Source organism: Atractosteus spatula, chromosome 7 (assembly GCF_055471065.1).
Source record: "Atractosteus spatula isolate fAtrSpa1 chromosome 7, fAtrSpa1.hap1, whole genome shotgun sequence".
NCBI classification, from domain to species: Eukaryota; Metazoa; Chordata; class Actinopteri; order Semionotiformes; family Lepisosteidae; genus Atractosteus; species Atractosteus spatula.
Genome location: NC_142712.1, coordinates 8,245,555 through 8,269,811, shown reverse-complemented (window position 1 = coordinate 8,269,811; position 24,257 = coordinate 8,245,555). Strand labels below are relative to the sequence as shown.

The 24,257-nt window shown below is 34.6% G+C and overlaps 1 protein-coding gene across 3 annotated transcripts in view; it reads right to left on the bottom strand.

Annotated features, from left to right (window-relative positions):
• The window catches only part of LOC148830363 (disks large homolog 2), a 107,094-nt gene that overhangs the window by 45,702 nt on the left and 37,135 nt on the right, over positions 1-24,257 (bottom strand). For all 3 annotated transcript variants that reach the window (XM_088920533.1, XM_088920534.1, XM_088920536.1), the window contains 2 exons: positions 13,761-13,917; positions 11,669-11,771 (listed from right to left, as the gene is read on the bottom strand). In XM_088920533.1, coding sequence (XP_088776659.1) covers positions 11,669-11,771; positions 13,761-13,917 — 260 coding nt within the window. The remainder of the gene's footprint in view (positions 1-11,668; positions 11,772-13,760; positions 13,918-24,257) is intronic.

Genomic DNA, 24,257 nt, shown 5'->3' with positions numbered 1-24,257 from the left:
TTTTTTATTTTCTTGACTAAGAAAAATGGGTTAAAAACTTTACATGTATTTTTGTTACACATCATTTCATCATTAAACTACCGTATATTGAATCTCTTGTGCAGGGAACAATATAAATAGTTTGCTTTTACTGCACAATAAAGTAATAAGGCACTTTGCAAAGTCGTTCACATTCACTGAAGTCAACAGCACTTAGGAAACAATAACACTTATTGACATACAGCCTACAAAGATTAATTGTAGGACTACTTCTATGTGACTATGTTGAAAGAATTGGCAAATTTCAACAAGCACATAATCCATGCTAGTAAGCAACAGCATAGCAACAGCACTCGCTGCTAGGGTTCTTTTTAGTTCATTCATAGCACAAAAGCAATATGAGAACCATGGGTCTTTTAAAAAGCACAGAAAGTAAGCAATCTATTACTCAAAAATAATAAAGCAAAGCATATTTTAGATCTGTTTGCTGTATACATTTTTCCGGGAGTGCAAATCATAACTCAATAACTTACCTACCAAGCTGCCTTTAGTTCCTTAGATCAAGCCAAGCCAGTAAGCATCCCTTAAGAAGCAACTCCTCCAGCTGCTTTTATCCTTTATCACAAAATAGTCTCCCTCACTAACATGCAAATGCATACAAACGCACTCCAACTCTTCTAAAGAGAATGAATCACAATTTCTAGTTGCTAAAACATCATTCTTTAGTTAGCAGTAGGGGGTGATGAATGCAATCTATAAACACATACTGTAGCTGATAGAGATATTCTGCTGTAACTCACTCTGATGAACAGCACACAGCTAGCAGCACAGACAGTAATTGGTTCCTTATACTCTACTAGCACAGTCCAATAGCAAACTCCCACCTCCTCCTCCTACACTGGATATAACTATTGGTTAGAATCGCAGCGGTTAAGGTGGAAAATGCAGATGCATTAGGAATTTTGTCTTGTTTCAGTGCAATATCCTCCTGGTATCATATTTTTGTTGTTACTGTGTGTTTTGCTTTATTGTATTTTTTTGCAAACATCAGCATCATGGTTTATACAGTATATATGTACAGTATATGTGTGAATATTTAAGTCATGCAATTTAGAGCAATGAGAGGATATGCATAATAGAGTCAAACCTATTATTCTTTTTGAAAAAAAAACAATAATCAGAACATCAGTTTTTAGGATCTTGAATATCCTTGAGTATTTTCATATTTATCACAATGTAATTTAATTCACAGTGCCAATACTTTTATGAAGAAAACAAAAATCACAGAAATTCAATGAACAGAAATTCATTGATAAAAATCGGAACAAACAAAGTAACTTAATCCTGTAGAGTAAGAATAATGGACTCCTAAGTTGTTTTCAGTCAAAACAACAAATGCATTGCTTTCTTAATCAGTTAATCAAAGTAATATGCTTTATGTTAAAGTATATTTTAAAACTGTACAAGCAGAATCCAAGAAAGATGAATAATTTAATGAAATCAGACTATAAAGGAATAAGAGTTAACCAGAAATTAGAATGGGACAGAATAAATACAGCACCTGCAGAAAATGAATAGTAACATTTATAGATTTTCTATATTTTCAGTATTACAGCACAAAAACATGAAGCAGATGAATGCCCTCCTCTAACTTGTAATTTTTCATAGGTTCTATTTTATACAGTGTAATGCTTTAGAGTGCTTTAACTTCATTAATGTATCAACATCTTATTACTCTTATAATGTGTCATTCTTCCGAACATAGACTTTTCCTACGATCAAATATTGTTCCTTAGAGTTTAAGTGTTCATTTAAAATTTGAATCTCTTTACAAGAACCCCACACAGTTCTACAAACAGGGCTCCAGGCACACAGCAGGCAAGTAATGTAGATTGCACTACTGAGGTCCTAGTCAAATACAAAAAAGAATGCAAATTTTAAGGTGTCAAGCGTGAACTGCTTTTTAATGTGTTGCTACTCTCTTCATACAGTACATAAAGAACCTAAACAGGTTATTCAGTTATTCTACTGTACATATATTGTGTTATTTGCCACAGATCTCTGGATGCATAATAGGTTTGGCTCCTTTATTTTTAAACGGATTCTTCATTTAGGGATGCTCTAACATACATCATATTTTCTACAAGACAGCTTTGACCACAGTAAATTATCCTACTGTACCTGATCATTGTTCAGCCTACTACTGTATACCCAGCCAACTCAGAGGCTGTGACTTGTCTTAAATCCCATTCATACCATATAATGGTCAATCTACAACAGTTAATATGGCAATATTAAAGGGCTCACTCTGTCACCTATCACAAGGGCAATCACAATGTCAATCAAAATAAAGTACACGTTTCATACATTCCTTTTAATACATATTAATAAACATTTACAAGAATAGGGCAAATAATTCAGCAGGTAAAACTGTTATGAATGTTTTAAACAGAAGTGGCATTACGACTTTGATAGTCAATGTGAGATCTAAGATTTTTTCAACCTTATGTACACATATAAAACACGTTGTTTTATGTCAAATGTATGGAAGAAGATGCAATTTGCAATTGCTGTTAAAAAAGCAGAAAATATACGGTTAGTGAAAAAGAAAGTAATAACTCAAAAAAAAAAACTCAACAGGCAGGCAGTCTACATTCACTGAATTTTTTAAGATGCCTTCCAGCATTGCATTAATTGGCAGTCTGTCAAGGGTGTTTGCACACAGCAGGATGCTCTTAGGACTGGTTTAATGGTGACTTAGTATTTTAGCTACCAAAATAAATGTTATAGGTGTATATTTATGTTGAATCTTTTTAGTTGAAAAACACCAGTGATTTAGTAGTTGCTGAAAATACAGTAGGTTAAGAAATCCTAAAGAGCACTGACTGTATACATCAGACCCCATGTACAACATTGGTCTGTACAATTGTTTGTGCTGCACATCAAACTATCTTGCAGGAAGTGAAGGGGCATCACTCTGTGTGAATTTGAAGGCTTTGTTAGCCTTCAAAATTCCCAAACTAGTTAAATTCAATAATCTCACAACAGCTTTCATTTTAGGAATGTGCTGTATTTGCAACTCACATATTCTTGCAATTATTTGGCCATTTGGCCATTTGGCTATCTAGCATATTTGTTTATTCCAGTACTTACAGGCAATTGCTCCTGGACTAAAAAAGTTCACCTGCTTTAGTCTTTAATGCATGACATTTATTTATGCTTTATATGGTTCTCTTCTCTGAAATGATTATAGAGAAGAAATCTTGGTGACCAAAATTGTACACATTATTTTAAACAAATAAAGGTCCTAGCACAGTTTAAGTATTAACACACTTTTGATTTAAATTGTACTTTTAACTGTATACTGTACCCAAACATATACAGTACAGTATATAGTTTGTTTTTTATTGCTTCCCTACAGTGCCTGGAATATGTAAATAATGAGTCAATATAAACTTAGTATTTTGCATAATTAGCCTCTTCAACCTCGGTGTTTCACATTTTATATTTTTAAGTTTATTTTTTTGCTTCCTGCATTCTACAATCTGTACATCTCTATGTTAAATATCTGCCAAGTGTTTTAAAATCCTTTTGTATCTTCAGCTTCCTAGATTGGTATCAGTTACAAACTTTACTAGTTTTCAAGCTACAACAGATCATTGATATGATTTAGGACAAACAGTGGTCCCAATACAGATACATGCAGTACTCCTGTACTAATTACATCATCTACAATTTGAGCATTTACCCCTTACCTGTGCCATCTGTTTCCAATCCATTAAACACTTTGTAATCTAAGTACATGAATTAATGTGAATGTCTACTGGCTGCAAATTATTTTTATGATGAATTTTGTCAAGAGTGTTCCTGAAAAACTATAACTAAATTTCCTAATGAAATGATACTCTAATTTAGTTCAAATTAGTGATTCCATAGCCTTGCACATAAAAGAAGTAGAACCTATTGGCCTATAACTACTTAATCCAGTTTGTGGGCCCTTTCTATGAACATGCATTTTTGCATTGGTTATTACAGTGCCCCTGTCCTGCCAGACAGTTGGAAGAGTTTCGATAATGGTGTACTGTACGAATAACTATAAGGAGTGACACAAGTTCATTATTGCCAGCTGGACATCTGGCTTCTAATGAGACCCACAAGCAGAAGTGGGTCATGGAGCTACATAAAAAATGATTTTATGTAATCAGTAAACAGAATTTGATTTCTTTATAGCTAATTTTTTATACTGGTATTTTTTTTAATTTGATCAATTCAGGATAATTTTGAGAAAATGTACTACCCAATGAACTGATACAAGAATAAATGACAAAAGTATATTAGAAAATCTTAAATATTTAATCTGTTTATTATAGTATATTATAATGTTATAATATAGCATTGTAAAATCAAAATTTATATAAAAACATTCAGGTGTACCGGAACTATCTGCATTTATAAATATCTCGATATTCAAGGCTTATAATTCATACACAGAGACATTAATATATATATTATAATATCAGTATAGTATATTATACTTATACTATACTGATATTATACTAAGTAGGCCAATAATTGTTAGTAGGATCCAGTACAGATAAAATGTGTAACATAACAATAATGTTTTATTTCATACAAAGTAAGACCATTTAGGACAGGTAAATGTCAGCCGTATCAAGAACATTATCATTGTATAAATAAAATGGGACATTGTATTCTCAGTTTTTGACAAGACAGTGCAATTTATCATTCTCTGTCTCACCAGCCATTTCCTACTCTACTTTTTCAATTTCCACATCACATAAAAAAGCAAGGTTTCTGTGCATTAACACAGAACCTGGTCTTACATAAAAGGAAGGAAGAAACACTCAACACATGCATTCAGAGTTGATTTGCACTTGAAACAATATAGGAGCAGTATGTTAATAGTTGCAATGGCATTGTGGTTCTGGATGTGTGTACATAATGAAAAGAAATGTTTCGGGAGGAGTTTTGAAAAGGTAGGCAAATGATAACCCTGTATAAAGTGACAAGATAAACACTGGATAAACATGCAGGATAAGGAAAGGTGCTGCCTTTAATCACAGAATATGAATCTGAAGCATATTTATATGTAAGTACAGGATCAAAAATATTCTACACAGCAGTGTACCCAAAGTTCCACTTTAAAGTATCTCATTAGGATAACAGTGAAATGTTTTTTTCAGACAATAACAAGTATCAGAAACTTATTCTATAAAGTTCAGAGAATGATCAAGTTGATTGAAAATCATGAAAGCAGAAAAGAACTGTAGCATTGTTCTAATTCTACTCCTAAACATGAATTAAGCACAGGACTGCCATCAGAATTTTGTATCTCTATCTGTGTATCTGCTTGGATTTCAAATGCAGGAGTAACCTATTCATATAGTTTCATAAATTATTGACAGTAGTATCAACTCCTATTGCTGTTTGAAAGGAACTTTTCAAAAAAGATAAGAAGATAGCTCTTGTCACAACGACATTCCCCAAAAAGTTGTGGGAAATGACCTTCCATCCTAAGTCATCTGACCTGTTGGTGCAAGACAATTGGTGTGGTTACGTTTTAAAAATCTGTAGCTGAGGTCAGTAAAAATCTGCTATCTGGAGACAGAAGGCAAAACCTCTGATATGCAAACTGCACCAGAGGGAGAGACGGAAATAAGATTGTCTGAGAGACTGTGTGAGAGAGTTAGAACTGGGAACTGTGAGTTTTGGACACAAGAGCTTTTGGAGGAGTCTCAGAGAGTGACTTTGTTTTGGAGCCAGTAAGCAGCTTGGCTGCCCAGCTGAGATTATAAAGAGGGCTCACAAAGATGTCTAGTTAGAAGCTCAAAGAGAAGTTTGCGATTTTGTTTGTGAGTCACAATTTCTGTGTTTTTCTGTTTCACACTGAAAATAAAAGACCATTATCTTTTTACCTTATGGTTGTCATGTGTGTTTTACCTAGACCCACCTGTAAAAAATCACCCTGACTCAGGTGGCGTCACAAAGTATTATAAATAGTTCTATTTCTTCCTTCTGTTTTTCAAACAAAACAGTTCATTTACAGTATAGCCATATACAGTAACTAACCCATGAATAAACACTAAACTACTATAGTTCAAGCACATTACTAAGCCCAGCTTTATTTCTCTACATAGACACTTCACACAAATGTATATTTTTTATTTAAATACATTTTCACTCACTATGTTGTACAGCACATTAAAGCACATTAAATCTTTTTCAGAGAACAAAACATCACATTTTCACAAAATTCCTTATTTTGATACATTCATAGAAATATTATGTATCATATATGTTCTCCAGAGGTCTGATGACTCAAAGTTTCCAACAGTGTTATCATGAACATTATTAAATGCACAGGGCAATCACTATAAACTGTACATGTTCCTTGTATTTTATCAGTGAAATATCTCTCAGAAGACCTTCATTTACCTCTGTCTCAATGCATAATAAAAGCATTGAAATTTGCCAGATCAGGACAAGAGCAGAAGCAGACTGACTTGCTAAGAAAATAATTAGAGCCTTGTGGAAAATGAGATGAACAAGAAAAGGAGTAGTGTTCAATAGAGTTTCTATTCTTTATTATGATCTTATATCCTAAATAACTCTAGGGTTTATCAAGAACGTCTACGCTAAAATTACTGGCGTTTCCTTATTAATGATTTACCATGACATTCAGCAAATTCAGCTAATCCCTAACAGGATTAATTTTCAACATTTTTTTTGAAAATGAAACAGACACGAGAAAGAAAATACAGTATATGGTGTCCCTAGGCTTTGCTTTATTTTGTGTTGTCTTACTACGCCCAGCCTCTGGATCAATGTCCTGGCCAGCAGCACAGTGTTTAAGTACAATAAAGCTATTTTACCACTGATCCAATTTACATAAGCAACATGATTGTCCTAATTAATCAAAGTTACCTCCACAGATGGTAGACCGTAAAGTAAATAATATATTAAGCAATCAGCCTCAAAATGCTTTTAAAATCTGCACAAAAAGTTCAGTTGCATTTAAAAGTAATACAATACAAGATGTGGAACTCAACAAAACATTCTAAAAGTGAAATTTAAATTACTGTACATTGGTACTATACTATGAAATTATAAGACTGAATAATAGCTCACATACTGTATCTACCTGGCAAATATCTACCTGTCATAAATCCTTGGTGCTGACTAGAAAAGGAAAAATAATGAAAAGCATATACTATCACGTGTTGTTCTTCATAATTTAATCCCAGTGTTTGTTGACATTTAAATGTACCACAGTAAGGCTTCTATGTTCTTTTACTCTGGAGGTCAAGAATGTCACTGACAAGACATTTTATTCTTATTCTTTTTGAAGTGATGATGGCTACAGGTTTTATATGGTAAACACAGAATAAAGGTCAGACATAGGCAAATAAAATTACTTGCATTCTAGACACCACTAGTGCCATTCAAACCAAATTCTATGGCTTTTGTCTGGGTTTTCTGAGACTGACCTTTTAATACACAAGGGGAAATGCTATCTGTACACTGTCATTGCACAGATAAAATACAATTATCTCAACAATGTATTTAAACTAAAAAAAAGCAATTCAGTCAAATCTTCCCCTGAAGTCAAATGCTTACAACTTACAGTATGCATGTTCTTATGTCTATTAAAACTTAAAAAATATATTATCAGCTACAGTTGACTTTATTGCTGGTAACACCAGGACTCCTGAATAGCTCTTCTAGTGAACTTTTCTGCCTCAAGTGAAGAAGGAATTGTATAACCTCAAGATCGCTGCTACAAATCCAGCACAAGCTACAGTATTCAACTGTGCCTGAAATTTCCTTGCAGCAGAACATTAACTGGTTAATTGCTTGTAGGACTGGGTGTGGGGGAATAGAGTTAGTAATATTGTCCAAAATATTGTGTACTTTAACAAACAGCTAAATTGAGAACAAAATGTTAAGTAGCAATGTAGTAACGTTTGAACCCTAACTTTTGGGTTCTCTAAGTTCTGGATGAAGGTTCATGATTGGATTGTTAGTATGTTGATACTCTGTGACCCCTTAAACATTGGTGGCTCTAGATAGGAAATCCCATGACTGACTGCAGAACCAAGCCAAACTGGCGGCTCAGATTTGCTTTCTGGTTACATCTGTCTGGGATGCACGCCATGCCTGGTCTCATTGCCAAGTGAACACTGCCTGTCTTTGACATGCCCTAAATAAACTTCAACTTTCCATTATATTCCTTATGACTCGAGTTCGTTGAGCAACTACTCAAGTTCGTCAAGCACTGCGACGAAGGCCTTCAACAAATTCAATCAATCAATTAAATCAATTAAAAAGGGAAGAGGCCCCAGAGTCTTTGTGTCTCTGAATCTTTAACTTCTCATTTGTTCTTTAAAGCTACACAATTACAGCTTACCATGTGGTGTGGTGCTTCCTGGAGAATGACAATTTAATTTTTTTCTACCGTACTGTATGCAGTGAGTACCAAAAGCAATTTTGAGAAGGTACAGAATGCAGTATAATCTTTATTCTTATAGGTTTTTTATTCTAAACACAGCACATTCTCCAATATCAAGTCAAGCTTTATCATCTCATTTATATTATCATCTCATTTTGTTTTTATTTTTTTCTGCTTTTGCAAAAGCTTGTAATCTTTTAACTTTACACAGTATTAGTTTTTTTTTCTTTTAATTACTATGTAGTTTTTTCCAACAAAAGTTCTTGTAACAAACAAAATGTGAAACCAAATGTTTTGCAATTATGAACTATTCTCATAAATGTTTTATTTAATACATTTGCTTCTCAAAAATGCTGAGTGCCTGCTCTTAGAGGAAGCACTGGTGTTTGGGACTGGGGTATTGTTAATCATTATCCTACTTTTCTCTTAGCGCCAACAGAAAGGTAGGGTTTCCTTAATGCAGTTACAGTACATACAGTACTTTCTTCAGACTGCAACACTAGCAGTAGAGAAACGGCACTGCAATGCAGAGATACTCCTCAGCCCCACAGCTTGAAGAGAGCAAACAGCTGAATCTACACTATACAGTATACTGTAAGTGTATACTACACAAGCAGTATATCTTTAAACAAATTGGAGCTCTCAGCAAACTGACCAAAACCCGTGCTCATTCTTTATGCTTTCACTTTTTTATGAACTATATTTTGGTATTAGTTATATATTCAAATTTAAATACACATGGAGTTCATACAAGGAAATTACAGTATTCAAATCACACATCTTAGCTTGCCTTGCTTATGCAGAACCATAATCTAATTAGTTGTACTTCTGTAGTTAATTAAACATACATTTATTCCTGGCCAGAGCCTCAAATAGTGAGCCAGTCCAACTTCTGTTACTTCATTAATTAACTGGTTCTTTGATATGCTATTGGCATTAGATGTCTGCACTACTTCAATTCACTCTTCATTGGTCTTCCAGCAACCACTGGGTTGAGTCCATCTGATGCAAAATACAATACAGCTGCCACACTTTTGGCCAGTAGTGATAACATTACCCCTCAGCTGGTCCTACAACACTTGTTATTCTGAAGTAAAAATATGTGAATATTTGTTGTTGTTAGTCTAGGTCATTGCCCCCATTCTCTGGAATTCCTTTTTGAACTTGTGTTCAAAATGCTGCTATTCTTCAGCTTACCTTCACCTATCCTTCATTTACGTCTACATACAATCCCACCTTTTCACCTTGGCCATGTTCAGGCCAACTTTATATATTACTACAGCGTATAAGTTGTTTATATATTATCTGTTGTATTATGTTTTTAATGTACTGTACAGTGCTTTCTGGAGGAAACTTTCCTTGAAGAGTGCTGCATTAGATTAAGTTAGATTGAACAGTGTTACTTCAAAAGTAAAACCAATTACATCACGAGCTTATATCCCATTCCTGCTGTGCTGATAACAGCACCTTCTGCCCATTTTTCAGTTCTGCACGTTAACATCTGATCGCCTGCATTTTTCTCCATTTACACTTCACCTGCATGAGAACTCGGGACCTAATTTACACTGCATTCTGCCTCTGCATTAGCTTTCCTTTCTTAAGCAGACTTGTAGAAGGATGTCACTTTTTTTACTGCTGTCTGACACTGACGTCAATAAATGCACTTACAGTAAGACTATAATTTCTTCACTACATCCAGTGTCTACAGACAGAATATAAGTTCTCAGCCAGACACTAAACATAACTGCAGACAAGAGACTTGAATCCAAAATGAGATCACAGTCATTCTATATCAGTGTTAATCATTGAAATATACTTGGAATATGATGAATATGTGTGGATGAGTCTGCAGATAGATATGTCTCTTTGGGGAATATGACTGACTCTAAAGGTGGCAGCTGTAGCAGCATGAGACATAATTGCCCAGATACATTGCTCTGTTTTCACAGTAGCCATTACCTCCGTTGGTTTTTCCATTTCCATCTCCAAATCTTATTAGTTCATTTGAAACCTGATTTAGATTTAGAATAACTATTGTCCTTATAGCATTGAAATGCTGCAAAATACACCATGTATGCATATGATTCAGATTTCATCTTAACCTAGTTCAAGGAATTTTCTGACTCATGTTTTTGGATATACTGTATACATTTTCAAGGATGCAGAATGGAAATATAAGAATATATCACAGTTACTGTAACTACAACATACATTTTAGGTACACACAACGAAATCCGTACGACTCCTTCAGCTCAAGGTCAACCTCCACTCCCAGGAAAGCTGTCCCTTTCTCTTGTGAATGATTCGCTTTGTGTTCGCTAGCTATTCTATTACACTTCCACAGAGCCCAGGCCCTCATCAATCTTTATCAGTGTTAAAAAAAACTGAACAACCCCCCCCCCAGCTTTCACTGTGTCCTTTTGATTGATGGAGGACGGGATTTTTGAACATTTTTATCCAGGCCAGCATCTCCATCTGTTAATGTGCCAGTAGTTTTCTGCCCCCCAGTAAGAAGAGAAGCAGAGACAACATGCCCATGCAACGGTGAAAACTTTCAACACTTCTCAAATAATTGAAGAGACCCGTTTTAACTCTCCAGGCTGTCATAACCAGAGCCACTTGCAAAAATTAATGGACTCTTCAAGAAATTCAGAGTGGTGTCACAACACAAGACAGCTGAAAAAGTCAAGACTACAGTATATTCTAATTTTGCACATTGCAAAATTTGCACATTTTAGTACATTATCCTATCCTAAGCCAATGTCTTTTATTAGATTAAAGCCAGTGTAATCTCACACTTACAATTACAATTGTTAATAGGTCAATTTTTTTTTCTTGAAAACTTTGTTTTATCTTATCTATCTGAAAAGTACATTTCCCTGAATAAATAAAATCAAAACCTGTGCTTTTTTTCTGAAATTTGTATTTTATTAAATTTTTCAGAAAGGGTATCCAGAAATATGATGGCTTATGTTATGTCTTCCTTTTGTTATCCATAACCACTCATTTTTAGCTTAACTTCATTCGGTTAATTTTTTAAATAGCAACATTATCTACGGAGTTCATAACCAACCAGTGTTACCATGGGATTCTGATTTCTTTTTCTGGCAAAAGCTGTATAAATGTCTTTTGACTCCTTTTCCTTTTTATATTTTATAGGGTTGTGTCAGTGCTGGACAGCTAAATCAGTGTTTGACAATGCTGGAAGAATTTACTTACCTTCTGGCCGGTACTGTGCAATAATGGTCACTGTCTGTCCTGCTCCCTTTAAAGCTGCTGCTGCCTGTTCATGTGTAGCACCTCGCAGATCTATGCCATTTACCTAAAACGAGTTCAAGACACACTTTCTTTACAACAGATCTTGCAGTTCCATCGATTCTCAATAGCTGCAAGAATTGTAAGCAACAAGATGAATGGAATCGGTTGGAAACACACTGACTGTGTCTGTTCTCAGGTTTTGGTTTTTGAAAAGAGGTTAATAATATCATAGACTATATGGGAGGCAGACAGGCAGAGACAGAGCAAGACAGATTGAAAAGATCAGAAGAGTATTCTTAGCATCCATGTTGTCCAAAAATGTGAAATTAAATCTTGAAGGTTTTAACTTATCTATTTGCCATAATTTCAATAAGTAAACAGGAGTGATATGAATCTCAATTTTCCATTAAACCCTTCCCTAAGGTATCCTGGTGTTGTTCACTGCATCCCAAATTCTCACGTAATGTAACTGTCAATCAGGTCACATTTGTCCTAGACCTCCTTACAGTATGTCAATAAGTACAACTGAGGAAATATCACGTCTCTTGAGGAGGACTTTAATAATGCAAAGGGTTAATCTCCTACACCGTTTGTGCCTGAGCTGTCAACCATTTTGGCAGCTTGTGCTTGGGCACTGAGACCAACAATTTTATGCAGATCAGTCATTATTAGAAATCAGAGCACTGACATGCCCCCTCTGCTACTTCTAATCAAGGGTGCCTGCTCTTCCCTCTTTGAAGTGGCATGCTTTGATTGTAATGAAAAGGAGTTTGATTTCCTTTAAATCAGCTTTCCTATCCAATGAAAAGAGGAATTGTTTATCAAAGACCTTTTACAGGGACATTTTGAAGAGGTTGTAATGTGATTGATAAAGAGAGCTATGTCTTTACCCTTAGCTAGAGTCGCTCAACAAATACCTGTAAGGTAAAGATTATTAAAGGATCTTAAGGTTACTACTTATTGTTCAGTGGAAGAGTCATATTATTAAAAGGATGTGGTGCAAAAGGCCTCACTGACACATTTGTCATTTTATTCATTCTGAATTTTTAGAATTTCACAAATAAATAAGACAAGCCAAATAAAAGATAAAGGAAGAAGACGAACTGACAAACAATTTCTGTGCAGTCATGTCCTCCTCTTCATTCTTGCACAAAACCAATGTAACAGCACCACCTACAGAACTGCAGTTGTAATTTGTATTCATACCCTGAACAGTGCTGTATTTTTCAGCTGCATCTTAAGAATAGGAATTTTACCATTCTAGCAGAATAACAATTGAGCAGTAAAATTAAAACAAATTTATTAAAACACAATATAAAGTCATAAAAATACTATGTAAAAAATTGTACATAATTTAAAGTAATGATTTCTGTGTCCATTTTGACCGATCGTATATAGTATAAATGTATACCATTATGTAGTATATACAGTAAATTTATTACACCATATTACAATTCTAAAAATATGGCCAATAATATGTACCTTTGTTAGAGCTGAAAAATATCCATATCATGTTATAGAACATTTTAAGGCTGATAAACTCAAAGACAAATGCTGCCATCTGGTGGAATTTTAACCAAGAAAATGATTCCCATGATGTCAAATTTTAAATTAAAACTGCATTTACTTCCATAATCCTGCAAATAGTTCTATTTATAACTATACATAGTACATCTATTACAATACATAATGTGGCTACAATATGCAATATGGCCAAAAATGTTTTTTTTTTCTTGTCATTTGTATTTTTGCTTATTTTTTCTTTTCCACTGTATTTGAATGATTTCTTTCTTCCGTCGTTGAGTTTGACTTTATATATTGAAAGTCACCCCAGACAAGGGCATCTGCTCCGCAAGACAATAACACCAAAAATAAAAAAAAAACATATTTGAACAAAAAATCATATTTTAACACTCTTCTAAAAAAAAGTAAAGAGTAAAAGAAGTTGAGATAGCTACGGAAAACAAGTACAGGATTAGGGGGGAAAACAAATGAAAACCATGTCTTCATGCACTTGAGAGGCAGTCCTAGAAGAAGCCCAAGCTTGACTTACAGACAGGATCTGGTCTCCTCTTCGCAGCTCGCCACTCAGATCTGCAGGTCCTCCCGCCAGGATGAAGGACACAAAGATTCCTTCCCCATCCTCGCCCCCCACAATGTTGAAGCCCAGGCCCGTTGAGCCCTTGTGCAGGACGATCTTCCGGGGTTCTCTGTACAAACATGCCAGATAGTACATATAGTCAGAAGCGTCTGCTCCACTGTGCATCTTAGTGAGAAATCCGCACAATCTACCAGTGGCATATGACCAACAGGGGATTGCTCTACTTAAATACCATTTGTCCTATTTTATTCTTCCTTAAGATACAGAATTAACTCTCTCTGCTCTATCAGTCTATTAGCTCATGTACACACAAAGGCAGAGAAGAAAACACTCCCAGTGCATAGAGTGATAAGTTCATACTGTATGTAGCAAGACACTGATAGCCCAAGACACTGATAAACAGTGCTCTCAAGATCGTAGTCAAAGGAGAATGCAGAGAACCTCACTCCTGACTCAGGTTGGTTAGTAAGGCTAACTAGGCCAAATATAAAAAAAAACCCTTCATCTTTACCCAGTAGCCACCCTATTTTTAGAAATCTAGGTGGAACATTCAAGTTTATGCTTTTTCTTGAGTGGTTACACAGATGCCACTGACATGAATCCCGCTGTGTACTGCACAACATTAATTTCTAAGTGGGATTTTCACAACTAGACCTCTTCTAGAAGAAGTATTGTATCAATATACATTTTAATCAATATATTTACAGTTTAGTACTCCAAATATGTACTCAGAAAATCAAAGAAGAGTGCTTTAAGGGGAAGCGGATCAATTTTGAGTTAAACAGGACGGCTCAAAGCCGTCCACCCAAAGCATGGCCCCAATTACAGTACAGGGATTTATTGTAGAACTGAATGTTGTTGGAGATCCTGTTCTGGAATTTCTCTTTTGACCTACTTGTTGAAATTTGGAGCTCAACCACCTCCCTAAGCCAAGTCAATTTAAATGGGCCAGTGCCCCTGCACAGCTGAAGACTCCAACCAGTACTCTTCCCTGCGGATCTGTGCACCTGATCCAGGACAGACTCATTAAGAAGGTCAGCTTTCCTACCCAGAAACAGCTACATGCGTCACATAGAATGTAAGCCTTTCATTTCATACGATATGTTTTCCAATTTAAAATTAACAACGGTTTCTCCCATCATTGGCTCCATTCACTTTACATCTGCACACCTGTATTTCATTGTGCACTTTGGCTGACGTACTGTACTGTATATCTGTACTTCATTATGGTCATTATCAAACCCAGTGAAAAACATTTACATTTAAAATGGTGTTTCTATGCTTCGCTTCAGGCCAGGTGTCACAGGAAGGTCACACAGAAAACAGTAAAATGGTGAAATACTGTATTGCACCTGAAGCATGAAAACTGCAATGCCACAAATGGAAATGTATCTTGGACATCAATTTTCACATCTCATACTACATACAGTAGGAACTGTGTGAAGGATCAATTTAACACAAAGTAAGAATATTGTATACAGTATATGTTGTATACAGAGCGATTGTCAACAGCAATAAATATACTTAATACAAGATGTGTAATCTTGAACCATTCAGATAAATATGTTTTCCATTCCTTTAGAAGATATATTCTTACCATTTTTAAATACAGTCTACTACTAAAATTACAGATAATTAGGTTAAACTGAATGAAAAATATTAGGCACAGTACTGAAAAACCGAGACACAGGAAAAAACAATTTCAAGCATGTTTATGATGGGTAATACTTCCCTTTTAAGAAATAGTGCAATTGCAATATCACACCAGTAGATGGCATTAAGATTTAGGAAATTAGCATGAGAATGATAGTTGGCAAATACAGTATTCATATATTTATTATAGTAGCAATCACCCCTTGTTATTTAAACAGTTACTATAAAGTAAAACAAAAAGCTAAGTGGAAAACATTAAAAAAAAATAAAACGTGAAAATAACTATAAACAACAAAACACCTTCACTGTCAAAGCCAAAACAGAGTTCCCTTCAAGAAAAAGGTTTGGGTCATTAGAGCATGAGTAATGACTCCATGAACATCACACAGATTTAGTTCTTGAACTGTCTAACACTAAAAGTTTCAAGTGTATGTTATTTATTGAAATTTTGAAAATGTGGTGACATTTTGTTCAGATTCAAAAGGAACTTTTCACTCCTTTTATTTAGTATACCTTAAAAGGGGTTCAGGTAAGCAGAATAATTGAAACCAGCCAATATCAGATGGTATATTATTGAGTAAGGTACTGAATCGAAATAAGAATCCTTTGTGAATGCTTAAAAGTTTTAGAGATTTCTATAAATCACTTTTCAGTGACACAGATCAGTACAACCACAATTTCTGAGGCAGTGATATCTTCTAATAAAAACCCACTGAAAACAAATGCAGTAAATTAACATGCATACTGTACACACATTTATATTTATAATGTATGTCTGTCCATAAATACTGTAGTTACATTATTTTAAAAAATATGGGAATATTTACATACTGTATGGCACAAGACATACTAACATCAAAATAGAACATAAATTACAAGCTACTTGTATGAAATATATCCAACTATGGTTTGATTTTCTCAAAAGACATTTCCAATTCAGCAAAGTTGATGAAAAGTACAGCAACTAAAAAAGCATTTAAAAATAAAAAAATACAACACACATAGCCAGGAAAATAGCCAGGAAAACATAAAAAAGCACATTTACTAACTGTATGCATGAGTTTACTGTTCCAACAAAGAATTCACTGCCTTCTTAATAGTAGGTAGAATAGATTACACATTTTAGGCAAAGAATAGCATTTAGTTTTACTTCCACAATTTCAGTTGTCACAAACTCAAAATAAACATGATGCATTGTCTATATTTTCAGCACTTATTTTAAAATAACCTTTTATAGACAGATCTCGACCTTTAAAACTCATAAAGGCCAAATTCATGCACTGCAATTGACCTTTAAAGAGTGAAAACTGGTGCTTAATATTTTCAACTTCCATTAGACATCATAACTCACTGAACTAAACTTTCAGAAAGGCAAGGGAATACAAAAGATACAGTAGGTGTGTTTCTTCACAACTGTTGTAAAGCCAATCTATTAATCATGACAAATTAACTATTAGCTAACTTTTCTTTTTTCTCTAATTTGAGACTGATCTCAGTATTGCACGATACACAGGATGACAGACTTATTTAAGTGAGAAAATGATTAGCATTTTTTTCCTTAGCTCTTGAGAACCCAGAGTGTGTAGCCTCCCTTCAAGTATCTATAAAAACACCTGGTTATTTTCCTACTTACTAACCAGCTTTCACCCTTCAAAAAACTCTGGAAGCTATTTCTAAGATTATACTAAAACAAAACAAAAATAGCCTCTTGTCATCTGTGTCCTAATTTTTTTCGGCTAAACAGTAGGCTGCTGGTTATTTATCTCAAGCCCAGCTGAGTGCCCTACTTCTGTTGGAGAAATGTGTTCAGTACCTCCAATCAGGTCATACAGTGTCGAGTGGCACAGTCAGAGAATTCAGCATAAAATAAATTATGCTGATTGAGACTGCAATCATATGCAACATGAGATTGAAGTAAAGAGTATCCTGTGAATTTATATATACAGTATATTTTATTGATATTTAAATTCCAAACTATATTTCTGGCTCTAGGTACAATATAGTTAAAAACCCTGTCCATCAGCAAGAAAATTCTGATTGCTGAATTCTTCCTTAGAAACATTCTCTTATCTTATATAGTGTATGTACAGTATAGTAGTTCTCAATGCTGGTCTTGAAGGTCACTTATGTATATAGGTTTTATTTCCAAACTAGAACCTTAATCACCAGTTCTAATTGTTGCATGTAATTGATGTGCTTGCTTGTTTCCACTTTTTTCTACATTTAGTCCAAGGTTTCAGAAAAATGCTAGTTAAAGTATAGTGTTTGAACAATTTCAGCCTGCATAACTTTATGCCATCCCTCCTCTACTTGATAATTCTAAATTCCCTTCTGTATGATGAATAGACACAGGTGGGGATGACAATGTATCAGACTCCTAAAACCTCAAGTAGAAAATTAAAATAAATGTGCCTGCAATTAAGCACTGCAAGACATTAAGCGATTATGCAAATATCTCTCTTTCGTACGTTGTTGTTTGGACCACAGCCCAAACATAGAATGAAATAAACAACCTGTATACAGTATATAAATAGCACTAAATCAGTAAGGACTGTGATTTTAAAAAGCAGTGCGAAACTGGCTTTCTTTTTTCTTATCCCTCCAAATTTCAGTTAAGAACTTCCATCAGTCATTTCCCTTTCATTGTCTAACAGTATCCAATGTGATCCGTGAGACACTTTACTTCATCCTTTTACATGTAGTAGTATTCTTTCTCCTCTCACATTTTTACCTGTGCTTGTGATTCATTATATTGTACCCCATTTTCTCAAGTGGATTATATTGTTTTCATTTAGAAAGCTATTACTTTCTTATATTATTCATGATCATGATGTATCAAATCATTTCGACCTCTGCTTTCTAGTCTTGAATTTGTTTACTCTTGGAATGAGTCTATTCTGTGGTTCAAGCAGAACCTTATTAAGCAGTTGCCAGCCATTCTCCACTGATTCCATCTTTATCCTGACCTATCTTTCATAGGCTGCTTTCCTGAAATTTTAATAATGTGTTTTGGGTTACCTACACAGTTTCAAAATGCTGTATACTGTACTTCAAAAAGCACTATATTAGGATCAGAGTTCCTTGATAATTCTCTGAGCGCCATTTTCTTCACTCTGTCTTCATTTCTGCAATTACTGGGTGAATCCTGGTATTTCTTCAAGTATTTGTTCTGAGAAACTGAGAAATTGAGATTCAGTTTCAGATGCTGACATCATTGATGATCTTTCCCAATCTATATGAGGAAAATTAAAATCTCTCATAATTAACGCTTCTTCCTTTACATTTACAACCCTGATTTAATTCGATTTATTAGCATTGATATTTGATTGTGTCCATTTGCACTGACACTATGCTCTTTGCATGTTATTTAGAAGTCTGACCAACATTCTGAGAACATGGAAGATTCTTGTGGGTTAACCTCTTTCATCCGAATAATCTGATGCATGGTGCTATCCCTGCAACTATCCCATCTTTCCTGTCTTTTCAGAATGCTGTGAATCCACTAATGCCATATTCATCATCCTATTTATTTTTAAACCAACTTCCAATTATTCTAATTACATCATAATCACCTGCTAATGCTAATCCCAGTACTGTCCTGGCACAGTTTAGCTTTAGAAATCCTACAAGATCAAGCTAGATGTTGATCTTGATTATATACTGTATACACAGAGTATGCTGTTGATAATATATACTGTATAAGTAAATTTGACTCATATTTCCACTACTAATGTGTAGCTCTGTTAACCTGTGTCATGTATGCTAATTCCTTTTGTTGAGTGCAAAGAAATGGATTAATGGTGCCATTTGATATTTGCCATTCGATGTATATTATGCTGACTGCTATTATTCTGTGTGGCTAGGCTCTGCTTGGTCATTTCTGGCCCAGAGAGGATTGGTACTGCCTGGGAAGGGGCAGTTTATTGCTAGCTGCTTGCTGGGCAATGGTACACCTCATTAATGGGAGTCAGTTTCACAGAAAGGCCGGTCCAGTTCTGTCTACTGCTCTCCTCACCACTAGATGGTACCACCTCCACTATATATACAGTATATACTTTTTATAAATGCATGCATTTGTTCTGCTTCTGACAGTTGCTAATGACGAAAATATGCAACTAAAGTGCATTTATCCAGAGAGTCGGGGGTTAAAAAGGTGTGATGAATGTTAGGCATGCTGCTGTTTTCACAGAATTTAATTAATTTGGTTTGGTAAATGCTGGCATCTGGGTTGGGAAAAGAAAGGCATCTATCTGCATGCAACACAGCAGAGCTCCTGTTTTTTAGCAGGCAGAATGGACCTTCTAACAGCGAAAGCCAGATGGATTGCTTTAACCACACTCATAAATCAGCTGTGCACGACTGTCCATTTGCATTTAGTCATTTTGGTTCCTAATGATTTACATTCTTTCTGATGTCAGGTCAGTAACCAGCTGGATCTAAGTGAAAGAAAGGTAGTATAATTTATCTGCCAGGGTCTACAGTTACTAGACACTGTGGAGGGAAAAATAACTTGAATATGCAAGCATATGCAATATCATCATAAATTACTTCTAACTCAATGTTCTACCTATTTAGGAACTTCACCAAAATGATGAAGTAGGTTAGATGCAATTAAAACACTTCAATACATTTAAAATTAAGGGAAAGTCTTATTCTATCTCCAAATTCCAAACACTTTCGGCCAGAAAGTGAACATTTGTCATTTGCCTCTACAAGAAACAATTTCAAATGGCACACAACTACCCTTGGAAGCAAAACTATTCCAAGATAATATCCAGTCTAATACTCTCCCAAACCACCTCCATTGCTTTTTTTTTACTTTAATTATAATTTAGGTATGTTTTTACAATACAAATAATATAAAACATGCCAGAGATATATCTAAATATGTCTGAATGTATTGCAGATTATACATTCCCTGCCATGGCTCCTTTACTGCTGTTCATTTCAATCCCATCATTCTGTGATAGCAAGATGGGAGTTAGCACCACAGGTCAGGGTCCAATCTCATGACTCTCCCCACCCCTCTCTTTTTTTGTGATTGCATGAGTTTGTAGCAAAGGCACAGAATTTAGATGAGAGAATTCTCCCAAGTGTAGGTTATTACTTTTTATTGTGCTTTACTCAAGTCTGTCAGGCATCCATCAAAAGCTCGGTACTTTAGATGTTCTTTGTACACTCAGCTGAACTGGTAAGGGACTGCTTGAGTTATTAAAATGTTAAAAGCAGCCAAGACACAAAATAAGCAATAAAGTGTCACTGGACAAAAAATAAATAAATGCAGTATTATGCTACTGTACTGTATCAGTCTGTAATTACACTGCTGAATCAGGTGACAAAAAAAGTATCAAATGCATCAGCTCCCACATACAGTACCTCAGAAGTCACCTGACTCAATAATTATGGTGAAAGGTCCTACAGGAATTATAAAGGGCTCAGAGGAGAACAGTGCCACAGGTTTTATTCCCCATGACATTGGAATCTGATTAGCCAACATATCACTGTTATTAAAAACCAAAAGCCTCTCCTTATTCATTTTGCTACTGTATATAGAGTAAATGGGGAAGAAAAACTCAACACCTACTGTACTGTTTCAGAGTAGAAGAAGGAGAGTATCACTACATCACTAAAAGCCTTGTTTAACGGTATGGTTAGGAGGGTAAATATGGTAAATAAGATAAAGGAAAGTCACCATACCAGGCCCTAATAAAACCCTTAGCAGACAAGATAACTTTTACTCCAAAACCTAATCAATTACCTGTAGTGCGCATAATAATAAATATTATGCATAGTATATTTACTATAAATATTCAGATCAGATCAATATACAGATCAATGTTTTTTTTCTAAATTATGCTTACTACTGCTTCACTTACCATGATGTACCCCAAAAAGCTACTGCTGTATTGACTGTAGATCTGTGTGGGCTTAAGCCTGTCATTACTATAAAAAGGCACTTAAACAATATAAGAATATTGTTATGAGTAGAAAAACAAAAATAAAGAAAATCCACACCAGAGCCAGGAAAAATATAAAAAGATATGTTGGAGGTGAATGTGATAAATATGTATCCATTAAACAAACATTACATTTCTCTCATCTAGACGTACAGTACTGTACAGTACCATGTATTAAGTTGCAATAACAACACATTCTATCAAACAGCAGCAACATCCTGGAAACATTAATATATATTGTACAATAAATTCATTTCTGATAAAGATGTGGCTTAAGATTGTCAATGCACTTTAAATTTAATTTGTAAGACATAACTAAAAAGAACTATTAATAATTATTTTATAGATTTCTGTTCTTTGCATATCATTGTACAGATGTGGAGCAATGATTTACACTCAGCATTCCATATAAAGTCCTACTCTATATATACCTTTTCAATCTGGTATAATTCTTTTTTTGTGTACTTTTGCAAGTGTCAATCAAATTAGTACTTAGATATCACTAAATCCCTACTGCTACTAAGACCCTGATATTTCTAACTTAGTATTAAAGCTTTAAATATCCTAAGAATTATAGTATCAACATTCTCATTAAAATAAGAAACATGATAAAGGAGTTGTCCAATTTGTATCGGCATGCAATGTATGTTAAAAGAACAACATTTGTACATAAACATCATTAATAATATTCAACAATATAATAAAGCATCTTGTGATAATATTAAAACCTTGCACTGTGAAGAAGCCAACTGATCCTTTCTTGTACACAACTATTAAAGTAATCTAATGTGTTACATTCAGAACAGTCTATAATATACTATACAATCAAAAGCCAAGATCTCTGTAAAACCCATTTTATAAGGGTTTATTATTCTCTCGGTAATTTCAGTTTTGACGCGTAGATCTTTACTTACCTAGTCCAGAATACAACCACTGAACTGGAAGAAAATTGCATCATACATATTCAATCAACCTCTGCTGAGCTAACCTGTAGTCTCTTAGCTTTAATAATAACCTCCTGTTAAGTTAACCGTCATACCACAGTTATAACGTATAGTTCATTTTGCACATAATAAAACACTTAAGTGCCCAGGTTTATTCATTTTTCCAATAGGTGGATACACCTTGTCCCACCCTATAATTATTGGTCCTACAGTATATTAATGGTTAACAACATTCAGTCGATATACTGTAGTTTCATCCATTTGAATTCTCTTAATTTATCTCACAGTTCTTAGTAAGACAGAAGGCCAGCATGCATGAGCCTTTTTTCCATTAGGATATTTTAGAATTTCAATCATGAATACTGCAGTCAGGTGGAGACTGCAGCTGATCAAAACTAAGCATTACTTTGTTTCGTTTGTTTTTGGCACAGAGCATTCTCATTAGTTTAGAAACTTTCCAGCTGGATTCCATTCATTTGAGGCTTGATGAATGAATCAGCAATAACAGCAAATCAATAAATCAATTGTATATTGTTATTACAAAAGATAAATACATCTCTTTTTTATTCAACATATCCCTTTTTGCTACGTGTGATATGTAATGCTAAGTGCTGTTCTGGGAACCCTTGATTAGCCATTAACGATTTCATTCCACATGCTGAGTGCTCTTTCATTCTTCAATGTGATATGCTGGTTTGAAGCATGTATATTCCTAAAAAACAAGTAACATGATATTTTCTTATTTCCCCACTCAGCAGTTGTTTAAAAAGAAAGTTCCCTTTCATTCTAGTATGACATTTCATTCCTAACAACCTTTCCTTCAATTTGAAATGAGGGGAACCGTTACTAATGTATATTACTTTACAAACTGGGTTTGCAGCACTCTTTTCTCCCCTGTGGTCCTTATGCTTCATGCAGAGGAAGCTTTCAACTTCACAGGGGTCTATTCAATACTCAGCTATAGTAGACAGGGCACTTTATTTAAATCGAAGAGCAGGTTACAAGAGCACATCATTTATTAAGAATGGTAATCTATTCTTGTTCCTAAGTAACCAGAGGCATTTAAAACTGAAAAATATATGCTGCACTTTAATAGTCTAAAAATTTTACCTTTCCATTTTAGAGATGCTTCATGCGTTCTATGTTTCTTACAAAAAGCAAATGTGATGCATATAACTTTCTGCTAACTGTCTCTTTCAATACAACCTTAGAGTATGTCAGCTCAGTCAAAATATTTTAAAATGCTTGAAAGGTTGTCTTGTTACAGCATACAGTATATTCTATTAATGCTGCAGTAGGTATATAAAATGTCCCTTTTAATATTGACTGAACATTTACGAATTGCTCTGACTAACTCTAAATGTTGTTGAGAAACTGAAATGCAAGATAGGGTTCAATAATAATTAATTATCTCTTACATTTTTATTTATACGGTGCCTTTTATCCAAACGGATTCTAAGTCACATTATGGAAATAAAACAGGATGCAGCATAAGAAATGTTCTAAACAAGACTAGGCCGTAAAGCTCTTCTAGACTTGCAAAAACAGCCGTGTTCCATAATCTCACAGTTCCTACTGTTCTCATGTTTAAATGTACTTCCATGCAGTTTCAACTTATGCTCTCCAGTTCATGCTTTACTGTTTGTTGTGAAGAAATCTGCTGGGTTTGGTCAGCAGCTTTGAGAATACTTTGGATACTTGTATCATGTCCACTCATAATCTTCTTTGTTTAAGACTAAAAAGGTTAATTTCCTCCAGCCTATCAGTACAGATTGTTCTGTAAAGCCCTGAAATGTATTGTATCTATCTGATCTGCTCTGGCATGCTTCTTTTCTATAGCATGATGACCAAAATTGTACACAATGTTCTACTGTAAATGAGGCCTTATTAGTGCA